The sequence below is a fragment of the Cyrtonyx montezumae genome, unplaced genomic scaffold, assembly GCF_038088225.1.
Source record: "Cyrtonyx montezumae isolate F1298 unplaced genomic scaffold, pur_monq_1.0 scaffold_4, whole genome shotgun sequence".
Taxonomy (NCBI): Eukaryota; Metazoa; Chordata; class Aves; order Galliformes; family Odontophoridae; genus Cyrtonyx; species Cyrtonyx montezumae.
Window position 1 is genome coordinate 26,477,939 of NW_027072045.1, and position 15,308 is coordinate 26,493,246.

The 15,308-nt window shown below is 36.9% G+C and overlaps 1 protein-coding gene across 1 annotated transcript in view; it reads right to left on the reverse strand.

Annotated features, from left to right (window-relative positions):
• Positions 1 to 15,308, reverse strand: part of CTNNA3 (catenin alpha 3) — a 367,000-nt gene that overhangs the window by 108,394 nt on the left and 243,298 nt on the right. Inside the window, 1 exon segment of the mRNA XM_065746949.1 lies at positions 11,631 to 11,723. Within this exon segment, the coding sequence (XP_065603021.1) occupies positions 11,631 to 11,723 (93 nt within the window).

A 15,308-nucleotide genomic window follows, 5' to 3' on the forward strand; every position in this document is an offset into this window, starting at 1 on the left:
ATACCTGATCAATGGCATGGAAATAACATGTATGAAATCTATACAAAAGAAACATTACTCTGGTATTTCTAAATCAGATAAGACTAAAAGTAGTAGCTATAATCACATTAAATAGGTAGATTCCATCTCTCCTTGAAAAGACTCATGTTAGATATTAGACAGAATATTAAACCATAAAGTCATTACTTCTTAAGATACCACTTCAATCAGTTAATTATCTAGAGAGCTTTTTCTGATATAAGCTTTTTCTTGATGTTACATGCAAAAATATCATATAATTCAAACTGCATTATTTATTGAGATAAGTGGTTGAAACACTATTAAAAGCAAAGGAAGAATCAAAGCAACATGCCACACTAATTCCCAGTGCTGACAGCATACATTCGTGCTACAGTTTAAGTATCATGCCACTGTAACGACTCCATTATACCAAAGAGTAAGACTAGGAAATTTCTCATCCTAAATGTAAATGATGCTCATTTATGCTATTATCAATCCTCTTGACTCTGCTTGGGATTGTAAACTGAATGTGTAATCAGTTTTTTTTTTTTGTTTTTTTTTTTTTAACTATTACACAGTTGGTAAAATTTAAGTAATTACAAATTTTAGTAATATTCATGTACTCACGACAAAAGAACATACACAGGCTGTACACACTGTACAATTAAAAGTTAATTACACAGTGCGCATAATCTGTTGCATAAAACAGTACCATAATGATATAACATATCAACACATTAAAATGATTTACTATGTATTTTCATATAACAGGAGTTTAATTGTCACAAAGGTGTTATGTAATTATTAATAATGTTACAAATACACTTAAACACTGCTTAATTTATACACTCTGTGGTTGTCTTCCAAATGCAAGGAGGACCCTGACCACCCTGAATTACTGCCAATTAGTAGCAACTTACACAGTATTATCTTATCATTTTCAGAAAACAAAGGATATGCAAATTATGCTTAAAGCTATGAAACACACTGAAGAAAGTTCCATTTGTCATACTCATTTTCTAGATTATTAATACCTAAATTATTTAAATTAGACTTTCAACTCTTTTGACAATTAGTTTTGCCTTAATATTTATATAACTGCACAGACATATAGCCTTACACAACACACTAAGTTTTCCACAGATAGAATTTCTAGTAAAGAAGCTAAGTAGCAAGCTAATTCTGATTCAGTGCAACAAGTGAATGGAAGGATAAAAGCACTCAACAGTTGAGCAATTAGAATCTGAAAATACTGTGCAGCCTGCTTTAAAAATACCTGATTAAAAGCATTATTTGCTGTGCACATATGATATGATGGAATATTCTTAAAACAAATCTAAAGCATCTCAAAATCCACCATCACCAGCTAGCAGTTTAAGGTGTTTGCTTACAAAACCATAGAAGAAAAAAAAAAAAGTACAGCTCACAAACCACACCACACACATTTAAAGACAAGTTTAACAGAAGACTGGCACAATCTGCTTAAAACAAAGCCACTGACTTTTAAGAAAACAGACGTGACAAGCCCATGACAAGTGGCTGACAAAGCACTTCTCTAGCAAGATCCAAAAAGGGACTTAAAACTGACTACTCAGTTTCCCTTTCTAATTAAAATGGGGCTTCTGCTAAACACTCCCTGATTTTCAGACATCTTGTCAACCTACTCCCCCTGCCACGTATTACACAATCTTACTTTATCCTTATTCCAGATGTGCAAAACCTGCAGAAACTGCATTTAGCAGCTGTATCATCTGGCAGTAGCTTTGCCTCAGTGGTACGATCAATCCCACCCCTAAAAGCAGGCACACTTGTGAAAACCATCATCCAATTCCCCACTCAATTATACTTCTCAAATGCAATTGTCAGGAAACATACTCTTCTAAAGCACCTCATGTGTGGAAGGTAACTTTTAATGGAGTTATTATGCAAATTTTTCTCCTCCAGTAATATCTAAGAAGTAACATGGAAAATCCTAGAAGGATGAGAAGCCCTCCAAAAATGAACTCCAAGTACAGTTTGGATCACTGCAAAAATCATGGATCATTTTATTTCTAATATTTAAAAAACAACAATAGCACAGAAATGCTGACATGGATAAAAAGATTGGTCATTTCTACTCCATCAGAATGCATACATTAAAAATGAGTCACCAGAGACCTTGAAAGGCCTATCCAAAGACAGCAGCAAAGGTGCTCACATTCTAGGCATAAGCAAATTATCATTACAGCCCCTCTGCTCACATTCCCATATGCACTGTTCATTAGCAGCATCATTTCTTTGGGAATCTAAGGCCTTTCCCTGCAGACATTTATTTATGCTCTGATAGCCCAATTGCTTCTGGCTTCCAAGTCAACAGACTGCTCAAACTGATGAAGGCTTCAATTTCCATTTACATATATTGCTTCCACTAAGAGCTCTGCAGGCACATACTATTTTTTGCAAGGAGTTAAAGCTGGGAATTTAAGAGATTATTAGTGCTCATTTTTATAAATGTAAGCATTCAGCATTTTCCTCTAGTACGGTACTACCTTTGACACTAAACATGCACTCTCTGAATAAATATTTCAAAGGAGGCAGCAACACATTATGCTAAAGCCATCCTCAATTGACATTTTTACCAGTAATTCAAATTATTTCCCTTGTTTATTAAAATAAATGCTTAAAACACAGAAGATACAACCATACAAAGGTTTTAAACTCTGCTTCAGTTTTTCAGTTAAGTTGTTAGCACTTCTCTCAGTATCTGTCCACCAAGATAGTAATGAAAAACCTATACATGTACAAAATAATACAAAAACTAAACAAAGTAAGGACCAGCACTGATATTCTCTCCCCTTCTTTTATCCCCTTTATCAACAGTAAATACAATAGTGGTTAGGAACTGAAAGTATCTTGTGCAGGATAGAAGCATAAGGCATTCTTCTCAATGCCTGTTTTCAATTTCCAGATAGGAAAATCAAGAAGGAAATGGAGGGAGAAAGCATGGTGACTCAAGACTTGCACTCAGATCATGCTTTTAAAGCAGTTCTGCATTTATTACTTCAGAAATACTGCCTCTGTCACAGTGCTTATCATATCCTGCAGCTCCTCACAGAAACTTATAGGGAAGAAAAAAATATGGCACTCTCCCCTGATGCCTAAAACTCTTCTGCTGAGAGACAGTGTAAGACAACATTGATGTTCTTCATATAAGAAAAGTAAATACAAAAATTGAAAGTTCAATATGGTAATAGCGTACTTACTTTTTTTTTTTTTTGAAGAAATGTTAACTCATGAGTTGAGATGAAACTACTTTCTAAGATAAAGAAAAGGATAATAGCAATGACGATACTTGTATGTGCATGTGTGCACATGTAACAAGTAATGCACAAGCAAACGATCGCCACCTGCCAACCCATGAATATACAAAGCAGGCACAATTCTTATCACAGGTGCTTATAACTGTTCAAAAATTTTACTCAGAAAGACTTCAATATGAGAACAGGATAGTGATGGTGTATAGGAATAAATGAAGGAGAACGAATAAGCCGAGAAGGGGTAGAACACAAAATAACAGCCGATACCCTCAGCAGAATATATCAAGTTATTTTCTGCCAATTAGGAAGGGAAGAAAACAGTTCAGATTACATATGGGTTTTAGAAAACACCAGAAGGGAACTTTGCCAAGTATTGTGATATAATTGTACGTATTCATACACTACCAATGAGAATGCTACTTTTGATATTTTCATCAGCCAATTACTAGAAATACTTTATCACAGAGTTGTTACAAGGATCGTGACAGCAAGAACTAGTACATACACTAGTTTATATACATACATAACTGAAGAATGAAAGTGAATGGAAATGACAGTTTTCATATTCACAAAAATGTGAGAGTGATTTCCTCCACCAGAAACAAGGAAGTACTGAATGGAAGGGAAAAATTTCATTTTTTATTTTTTAAATATAACACCTAGCTGAAGAAATGGTTACTATGCACAGAAAACAGACTGCATGGGCAGACGGTGAATGCTCCATCACTCAAGGTATTTTAAGACAAAGGTACCTGAATAATCATCAGGAGAATTTCAACCCTCTAAACCACGGAAGAGTTGATCCTGCATTGGAAGAAAAAGAAGAGGAGGAAATGCTCGTTAAAGGCTTTCTTTATTTAACCTTAGTGGAGTATCTGCACTCCTGAGAAACCAATTTCAGTTGCTGAAAAGATTACTGCAGGGTTCAAAACAGACTAGCAAAATGAGAAATAAGGTGGGATTGAACTTACGTTACTGATCAGAGATCATAACGGAATACTGAGACAAGAAAGTAAAAATGAAAACTGAAGAGGTATTCTCATTATTTCAGTTTGAAATGTTACAGAGTTGCAAAAGAATTGAAAATGCAGGTAAGTACTCATCATTCACATTTGGATGCATACTTTCTTTGCTGTTCTGGAAAGCCTCTTCTTAGACTGTGTAGCTGATTGTCAGACTGTCACATAAACTTTGTGTTTATCATTCCACAAATGTAATGTATAACAGCCACTTGCAGATCATGTTACCTCTCTTTGCATTTTTCAAGTGCCATTTTAGCATTTTGGCTTCCAGGAACAAAAAATAGAAACAGAGGGGTAGTCATTTGCTGCCTTGAAGGTGATGAAACTTCTATGGAAACCATGTAAAACTGTAATTTTAAGAACCTGGAAGCTCATCAATAACACGAACTGGCCAAATTTGTAAGATTCACCTCTCTGCACGTCTCTAGGTTAGCATGTTTTTCAGAGAAGCGTCTATCATTCCCAAAACTCACTAAAGTCCACCCCTGTACAGGCGATGGAAGGGGAAGGTGGATGCGCAGAAGTGAAAACTTCTGTGTCTACTTTGCTCTGAAAGCTGGTACAAAAGGCACTGCAAACTGCCAAAAGCTTTGTCCTGAGCTGCAACTTACAGGGCGTATGTGCACACACAGGAATGTTGTCCACGTAGTCCTAACCCTGCTCATGCTATAGATACACTGAACTTGTCTCTACCTCCTTCACTTTCCACTGCAGTATAAACAGAAATGAGTGACTTTAAAAAATAATAATAATAAAATAAAAATTACCACTAAGAATAAAATGCAAATCAACAAAAGAAGCCACCAAGAATACTAAGTTAAGTTTCCTCAATGGCAGCTGCAATGTTGCCTGAACAATGACTGAACAATGACACCAGTTTCTCTACTGCAGCACCAGAACTGGTCCTTGCCAGATTTGGTGCATCCATCTGTTGTTCCCTGCAATCAATTCCTTCTGCTGCCTCCAGAGTGCAGAAGGACCCACAAGGATCCCCATCACACGTGCAATATTGCAGCTGAAAAGCATTCCAAAACTGGGAAAGGAGCAGATAGCAATTACGTGTTCTATACCAAGAAACAAACTTACTGCAGATGGAACCATACATGAACAGTGTGGTTTCAGTTTCTTGTTTCAGTAAGAGCAAAATGTTCCCATCTCTGCTATTTATACTTATCTATTACTGCACTCTAAAACTATACATATTCTCAGTTCTTTATAACTGTCCTCCCCTCTCTCCCAAAAAACATGTGAGAATAAATCTCTTAACAGTATTATTATTATGCTGTCATGCACTACTCTATGCTTTCCTACTGTATGATCACTTTCCCTCCCCAGACTCGGTAGTTTGTTCATTTCAGGTCTCTAACAATGGAGTTTTATTGCCTTTCTTCTCTTCCTAGCATTCTGCTGCAATGCTGTCAGCAACAAAACATGGCATCTTGAGAATACTTAGTAAATCACAATAAATGATGACGTTGAAGAAAGAAAGACATATCAAGCTTTCAAGTTTTAAAGGTGCAGGGAAAGATAAGTTGTTTGCAGAACACTCACGCTATTTTTGTGCAGTATGCATCTACAATATACACTTTCCCATAATTTTAAAAACCCCTTCATCCCTGTGGCTTCCCAACAACCTGCAGCAATCATAGGTGGAGCAAGCACAAGTTATTCTGCTTCACCCTCTTATGTAGTGCTAAAGATGAAGTCACTCAGCATGTGTGGTACTTTTATTTAGTATTACAATCTCAGAATTTGTTGAGGATTCCCTTCTTAAACAGCAGAAACTGAAAGATAAAAGACAAGAAACCTCAGGGCATTTTGCAATAAATTATTCTCTAATTACTATCGTAAAACAGCCAAGCAGTCACTGCCAACTTGAGATTTTCAGGGCAATCTGAGAGTCATAGTTTATTTTCCTTCAAACTGATTATGGGCAAAGTTCAAGCCAAAGTAAGTACTCAGCTAAGTTCACTTGCATTAGAGTGTAAAGCACTAGGCTTTCCAATACGTTTTGCTGGCCCACAGCATTAAGATTCTATGCTACCCTAGCCAGTTAAAAACATCACAAGTTTTACCATCCTTTTGAAATGACAAACTTCCATCTCCACAAGGCCTACAACTACTAGTGCCAGTAACCAGCCATGAGTAACACGCCAGAGGAAATGAGAAAGGTTCATATACCCATACAGCAAACTGTCAGACAACTGACTTGAATGAAAACTAACCTTCCTGCATCCTTCCAAAATGAATTCTCAGTGACCTGATGCATACAGCTGAAGAGCTGCATGAATGCTACTTTGGCTACAAGGGAAGGAGGCAGAAATCACACCTTGAGAGCAGGGAGATAATCTCTAGCAGCACAGGAGGTGTGTGCTAGATTCATACATGTGAAGCAAAGGTATAAGAGAAAAAGTTAAATACAGGAATGTCTAAACAGACTACCACATGTATTGAAGTTAATGAGATTTCTTTGATTAATGATAATTTTTTCATTAACTTCAGTAGCATTGTGCATAGACTTTGATAACACAGGGAAAAGCTACAAGCAAAATGCACTGCTTCACCGAAATGTCTGCTTTGGTTTCAGAAATACTAAGTCATGATGTGCACTTTTAATTAATCTCTCAGTTCAAAGACTGGAGAAGGTACATAAAAAGATGCCTGACACTGTTAGAGATACTAACATCTGTTTTATCTCTTTTAAAGCAGATGGTAGATAACTCACTGATTTATCACGTTCCTGATCCAGAGGCTGGCAACCCTGTCCATGGCAGGCACTTGGAACTGGATGATCTTTGAGGTCTCTTCCAACCAAACTGTTCTAAGATTCCCCCATTACTTCTGCCCTCGCACAAGACTTGTGTGTGTACAGAAAGCTAGACAGATAAAAGCAGATGCATCAGAGCCTGCTCAACCAAGAAGATGAAACAACTGTGGTTATGAAAGCAATATTGGCAAACTTTTTTTATGACACTAATAAAAATCTTCTTCAGTATCCCCCACCATTTTATGAGCAAAGAACAAAATGGATGATTGATCTTCTCTGATGAAAAAGCAAATATACAGGAAACATAGGTTGTCGGTTTCAAAAATCCATAGCAGCACGACTAAACTACAATATCTAAAAGCGCATCAAAAGAATGCTGCCCACTTATTAGCTATGAAGTCTCATTATTCTCAAGGAAAATTTTCAGGTTTGTTCAGTGAAGTACAGACCTTTCAGAAAATAACACAGAAGCAAATAATACCCACCAATTTGTATCAACCCGAAAGAGCTAAAGAATTTAAGTGTAAATCAAAACATATCTGAAAGGCAAAAATAAAATACCCTGTTGATTTTTGAAAGGGAAAAAAACACTGATAAAACATCTAGTTATGAGAAAAGAAATATTTATAGGGCATTCACATTAAGAGCTTAAGCAAAATATAGCAAAAAAAAAAAAAGTTACAATCATAATTTTAAGAAAGCATACAGAGATCAGGTGGGTCTTTCTTGGACTTCAGAGTTTTAATTGAATATTTGTCCATGAAGCACACTGCTGCAACTGTGAGGCTGCTCAAAGCGTCCACGCTATTCTGTACAGAACCGTAGCGTAATCAGCGTACTTAGGAAGATGACAACACAAATGCCTGGTGGACTAGATATCTTCTACAGACAGACTCAACAAACACCTCAGTTTCTAACCCTCTTGGTGCCACAGAGTTTCTGAAACAGATAAATACGATTTCCAGTGATCCTAGAAACGTAGCAGGTTTATGGCTGCCTGTTTCAGAGACAGGAAAGAAAGCAGTACAACTGTGCTGAAATGACTAAACTCAAAGAGAAAAGGGCTGCAAGGTCTGGTTTCTCCTAAGAGTCTTGGCATTTATTTATTTATTACATTTTCCTCACTGTGAGTACTTAAGAAGCAGTTCCATAATCCCCATATACTACAAATGATTTCCAGACAGATATATCACAATGGGATAGACAAAACAAATGTACACTGTTGACAATGATAATGTCAGATCTGTATGAGAGTAGCTTAGAAAACTGAGGTGTGTAATTCTGTTCCACTGATCAGCTTGGTATCTTGCATAATATAACAGAACAGAATAGTACAATTGGAGGGAATCTTCATATCAGAGAGCTGCACAAACCACATAAGTTTAACAAGTTTACAAATTCTGCATCTGGGAAGGGGCAACTCTGGCTATAGATACTGACTGAGGGATGAGACACTGGAGAGCAGCTGTGCTGAAAGGGATCTGGGGGTCTTGTTTGACAGCAAGTTGAACAGCAAGTCAACAGTGTGCCCCTGCAGCCAGGAAGACCAGCAGTGTCCTGGAGTGTGTCGAGCAGGAAACTGATAGCAAGAGCAGGACAGTCAGTTCCCTCATCTACACTGCACTTATGGAGCATCACCTTGAGTACTGTGTGCAATTCTGGGCACTACCATACAAAATAAAAAAACAACACAGAACTACTGGGCAGTGCCCAAAAAAGAGCTACCAAGATGGTAAAGGGTCTAAAGGGGAAAACATATGACTGGCTGAAGTCCCTTGGTTTGTTCAGCCCAAAGAAGAGGAGACTGAGGGGAGACCTCACTGTGGCTTACGGCTTCCTCATGAGAGGTAGTGGAAGGGCAAGCACTGATCTCCTCTCAACCCAAGGGAACAGCATGGAGTTGCAACAGGGAAGGTTCAGGCTGGATATCCAGAAAAGGTTCTTCACCAGAGGGTGGCTAGGCAAATGAAGCTGTCACAGCATCATGCCTGTCAGAGTTCAAGCAGCATCTGAACAATGGTCTCAAACATATGGTCTGATTTTTGGGTGGTCCCGTATAGAGCCAAGAACTGGATTTGATGGTCATTAAGGGTCCCTTCCAACTTGGGATATGCTATGATTCGGAGATCATCCAGTCCAACTGCCTGACCACTTCAGAGCGAACCAAAACTTAAAGCATGCTATTAAGGGCATTGTCCAAATTACTCTCGAACACTGGCAAGCAAGGGGTATCAGGCACCTCTCCAGAAAGCCTGTTCCAGTGTTAGACCACCATCACAGTAAATAATTTTTCCTAATGTTCAGTCTGATTCTCCTCTACTGCAACATTGTGCCATTCCCAAATGTCCTGTGCACCTTTTTACCAGTGCTAAGGCACCATGGGAAGTTTTAATGCTCAAATCCAAAGATTCTATGGTGTCTTCTGTAGGTGTACTATGGTGGGTTGTTCTGACTTCTTGTTCTTCTTCTGGGGGGGGGGGGGTATGTCTGTAGACTTTAATCCAAACCAGTTGATTCCCTTCTGGCAACATATTTTTCAGAGCAAAAAGAGTAAAACTGTTTTGTTTTGTTTTTTACTCTACAGATTTAAGAATACTGGGGATTTCTGCATGCAAATTTCTACTGTTTCAAACTCTAATTGATATGCTCTGCAGGGATCTTAAGAAATAATTATTTTCCTGTGGAGAATTTTCTAATGATATAACATAATACGATTTACTGGGAAAATGCAGAAGCCTTACTCTGATGTTCTGACTTAGGTAAAATACCAACTGCATTCACAGGGAATGATCCTTATCTGAGAAAGCAGCAAATCCTGCACAATGAACACACCATTAATAGTAATACAATCTTTTCACATGCCGACAGCGTTCTCCATTTAGATAAATTTATAATCATCAACTAATTCATCCTTAAAATGAATTTTAAAGGTTTCTAAAAAGGTTTAAAAGAAGCAGACACACACAGGAAGAATGACAATACATACCACACCAAAGGGAAAACAAAGCAAAACAAAAACAATTAACTTATTTTAGTACAGAAAATTAAATTCTAGCAATTCAAATGGCCACGAGAAAAAAGTAATCCTCTAGTCAAAATTAGCTGTTAAGAGTTTCTGCTACAGCATGTGATACTGATAATTCTAACTTTTCAAAACAATGCTACAAGTGGATGCATAATAATAGTAAAGGTCCACTCGTACCCTTGGAGAAATAATACAGCTGGAAGAAGCTGTTAAATTCTTTTTACAAGCTAATAATCTTACAAAAACAGTAACACAATAAAGCAAATAAGCCATTTTATACAATGATATGTATAAAAACACTGAAATGCTACACAGTTATAAAAATAGACATTTAAACACTGATTTCTTTCAGGGAGTGTAGTGATAGGATAAGGGGTAATGGCCTTAAACTAAAAGAAGGTAAATTTAGATTAGACCATAGTAAGGAATTTGATACAATAAGGGCAGTGAGGCACAGGATCAAATTGCTCAGAGAAGTTGTGGAAGCCCCATCCCTGGAAGTGTTCAAGCCCAGCTGGACAGGACTTTGGGCAACCTTACTAAGTGGGAGGCATCCCTTCCCACAGCATGGATGATTGGAACTGTATGGTCCTCAAGGTCCCTTCAAACCCAAACCTTTCTGTGACTTGATGATACACTTTCAGAGTATCACACACACATTCCTTTTATTCATGTCTTGTCTTTTACTCAACGAGTATAAAATGGACTCCTCAAGCTCGTAATGGAACATTCTGTTAATATTTGTACATCAACTTCTGTTTCATCTATGATTAGTATTGAAGTTCACAAAAGGATAAGAATATTTTGGCCACCTTGTGAACTGCAGTGCTCTTCAAAGAACTAATGATCTCAAAATTAGGCTGCCTCAAGGCTGAAAAATCTTTTGACCGATTCACACAAATCATCTCTGCTCTAAACAGAATTAAGTAACTCCAGAAATTTTACACATCTGTAATTCTGAACATGAGAAACACAGAATGAATACACTTCCTGAAAGTTAAGTACCAAAAACGTATCAGCAGCTGTGCTAATTCTTATTCATCTGCTTTAGACAAAAGTTCAATTTTATAGTTGGTGATAATCAGAATTAATACTTGAACATTCACATACACACAAAATAAAGCGAATTGTAATAACATTTCAAGTTAAGTCAAAGTATATACTGTGCTTTGTAAAAGAAAAGACACTCCCAATTTGCCAGTCATGGTAGGCTATTAATTCAGTCATTTAGTTTCTGAAACAAAACAGCATGTTTCTTAAATTGCAATTCCTACAATTCCTCAAGACTCTGAATCAATAGACTATTCACAATTCCTGTGTTAACCACTAACAAATAACAGAAGGATTAACTTAGTGCATGCCCTTCATTTGTTATTCAGTTTCTATTTGACTACGCTAACCACTATGTGAATTCAATGTGAATGTTAGACTGAAGCAGCCTAACTAAACGCCTACGTTGTGTAACAAAACACTGTGCATGCTCAGTGCACTGTAATGGAAATTAATTGAAAAAGTCATACCTGTGGGCACAAAGTCTCTATCTGATTAGCAGCCATTTGAACAATTTTCATTCCATCTTCATTTGTTGATAATGAACAAGCAAGATTAGCAACCTTAAATAAACAAACAAACAGTTTTATAAGTAGGTATTCATTATTTGGGGAAATGAATTTGTTCAAGAACATATCTGAACAAGAAAGCTCAGGAGAAAAAAAAAAAGAACGGTGGAAAGGGGAGGGTGGTAACAAGGAATCTCATGACCACTCCTCAGTTCAAGTTCACCATGAAACACCTGCAGTGAAATACTTACTTAACTTCAGGAAATTTCAATTTAGAATCCTATAACTTCTTAAATCCCTTCTGGTGGTTTTGTTACTTTTCAGAGCCTTTCAAATCACGTATCTATCTATCTATTTTTTTTTTAACATACTTTTAAGACCTTAAGATCCAGTGAGATTTGCCATGATTTGATACAATGAAATACAGAATTATTTATGCCCTGTTCCATACAGAGATCATTAATAAACTGTAGAATTATCTAATGAAACAGTCAAGACACTACAGTTTATATTGCAGATGTATAAGAAAACACGAAAAATATAAAAGTTCAAGTTTATCTTCTGTTTCACTATACACAATGGAGATACAGCTTCCTTTATATGAAAACGGCTTTTCTAAAAAGTTACACAACTCAACAAGTTTGCAAAGATGAAGGAAAAGGAACACAGTCTCACTTCATTTCACCACTGCTCAACATCAACACATAGTAATGGGCTGTCTTGACAAAGGTACAAGAGTGCCTACAGGACACTGAGACCCAGTAGATCTTTGCATTGTGTTGAAGCCATGTAAGGCCATTACCTAAACTACTACACTCGTGAGCTTCCATAATCCTTTCCTGAAGTAACTGTATTTACACATGCATCACTCTCAGGTTAATGTAGTTCAAGAAGTGCCTGAGTAATAGTCCTCTGTAGTACTGCAACTAACAGCCTAGACGTAAAACAAATAGGCATACTTCATCTGCAATTATTCACAACTCATGAATGGACTGCATGGCCCAGGTGCTAAACAATAAAAACAAATCTTCATTTATCAACATTGTAGTAGACTATTTACAACAAAGAATAATTTAAATATGTTCTACTATCAGAATTTTCTATGTATTTAATTGATATAAATAATTACAAAGAATTTGTTAGTCCAAGGACAAATAAATTACTCTTCCTTTCCAAAATTCTGAAGAGGATGAGGGCTAAGAATGCACGACCTTCTATGCACAGCTGTGCCTTCTTGGAAATAATTTATGACCCTTTTCCTGTTATTCCAACAATTCATTGGTTCTCCACCTGAGTTATATAAAAACAGCTTTAGGATAAAAGAAATTCAATTTTCATAGTTGCACTGAAAATGCGCTGTTATTTTAGTCAACTGCATTAGTATTTCTTTTTAAATACAATAATTGAGAAAAATTGTTCCTAATCTCAATCTTTCCCCCATGAATCTCAGTTTTAAGTATTCTTTGGTGATGATCTAATCCAATATTCCAAAAACACAAGCAGCACATCAAAGATATAAGCATTTGGAACTTGAAGTAAGTCATAAATGTCTAAAACAAATGTAAGACTATGTTGTTTATATACTAGATGCCTTTTAAAAAATTCAAAACAGTTTTTGAAAACATAGTAGTCAGATAGTCACTGCCTTAAAACATTTCAGCTCGGTATTAGGAATACATATCATATTGCCATTCTAACAGTGAATTTACCTCCTTGTCTTCCATTTTACTTGACTGCCATTAAACCAGTTAGGTAGAATTTTCATCTGCCTCTGCTGTCACCAGCCAACATTATAAAAGAGGAAGCATTACTTCCAGAGTAGCCCTCATATGCAACTTATGTGTAAGTAATAGAGTTCTATTTTAATCTCTAGTTTAATCTTCAGTAGCTGACTAATCTAACGGCTGTTCCACCTAAAAGACAATCCAGATTACAGTAAATAATTAGCATGGTCTCAACCACAAATACGCTAACTCCTAAGTTATTTCCCTCACTATGTCCTGAAGAGATCTCCTGGGTAATATGCACTCAAACGTAAAATCAAGTTGATTAGAGGGCTGCTCCAAAACTAGTGCTTCTGGTTTTGTTATGTCAGCCCATGATGTTAGAGGCAGATGTTGTTATGGCAGCAGGGGTTGAACCTTCCTGACAATATTCCACTGCATGTTATTGATAGCTGACAGATGGCAGCAGAGGGGCAGTCTGACAAAATGGTATCCGACGTGAAAGTGCAGATGAAGCACAAGTATGCAAATGAATTCCTCCATGAAGACGAAAATGTCACCTACTGACATTAACTGATGCTTGCTGAACGCTTATGGATACAAAACAGTGGATGTCAGCACAGTGAGGCAGTGGGTGGTGCGCTTCAGCAGTCATGACGACAGTGGGTCACCTCCACTAGCACAGATATTTACAAGTGCAGCACACCAACTCTTATTGCTGGCCAAAATGCCAAATGGCAACTTCATTGGAAAATAAGTGTTCTGTAGCTGAGAACGTTCTCTATCGAAGCAGTGCTATTGCGCTCTTTTTATCTGTTCTGGTTTCCATAGGAATAAACAGAAGGCTTTAATTTCAGAGTGACCTGCATACTAAGCTGTTTATCATCTGCTGCCAGAGTATCCACTTGATTTTCATGTTCCCTATAAAATGCTCCAGGATACCTCCATTTACAAGTCACACTACTTTTTTGTTTTTCTTCTTGCTACCCTTTCAGAAACTATACTCAAAATACACTGAACATGCATTTTGCTGCTATTCCTGACTCTTTTCACTTTTTACCTTCCACTCTTCCAGAAACATCACTGACACTGCCAGATTAACTATTCTGATAGATTATGTGTCCGCAATCCTGTTTACCTAACTTCTGGTTCCTTCTGCATTTCTCTTTAACGTGCCTCCATGTCTTTCCTCCTCTGCAGAAGTGAATTACACGTTACGCCACTAATGCCATGATCACTACTGATTTCACAACATTAGCTCTACACTGTACACTGGAGAGTAACCACCTCCTCTGTTCAACTGTAACCAGCTGCCTTGTTAACATGAAAGAACTCCTCAGAGCATTATGTAACAAAGTGCTTCCTCTAACATTACTTGTCAAGCATGCTAGAGATTTTATTTCAGTAATTAATTAATAAAAGGGAATTTGAATACCAATGGACTAGATTGCTGCCTATTTTCAAATAACATAAACCAGAAGTCTGTTTATTACAAGTTCTACACTCTCAGCTAAGTTTCATTTCATACAAGGTCATTTAGAAAACTGTTTTGATAAACTGGGTCACACAATAAAAATATAAAATTAAAAACCCATCCCACTGAAGCAAAGATGACATGTGAAAGTGAGAACTCTGCACAATAAACATTTCAGAAATAATTAACTTTTATCTAAGTGTCAGGCTTAATACAGAACCCCATTAAGCTTTCTCGCACTGCTTTTGGTAAAACTAGAGACAGTTGAAGAACTAGGTTAAGGATTCCCTCTCCAGATCTCAGTGTGTCAAGCTTTTTTACTGTATTATTTTAATAAATCTAAACATTCTCAGTATTATACATCACAGAATGTGGTTGCATGCTTTTCCAGTTACAAAACCTGCAACTCCAATATTAGAGTTAAGCTGACTACAATATTAT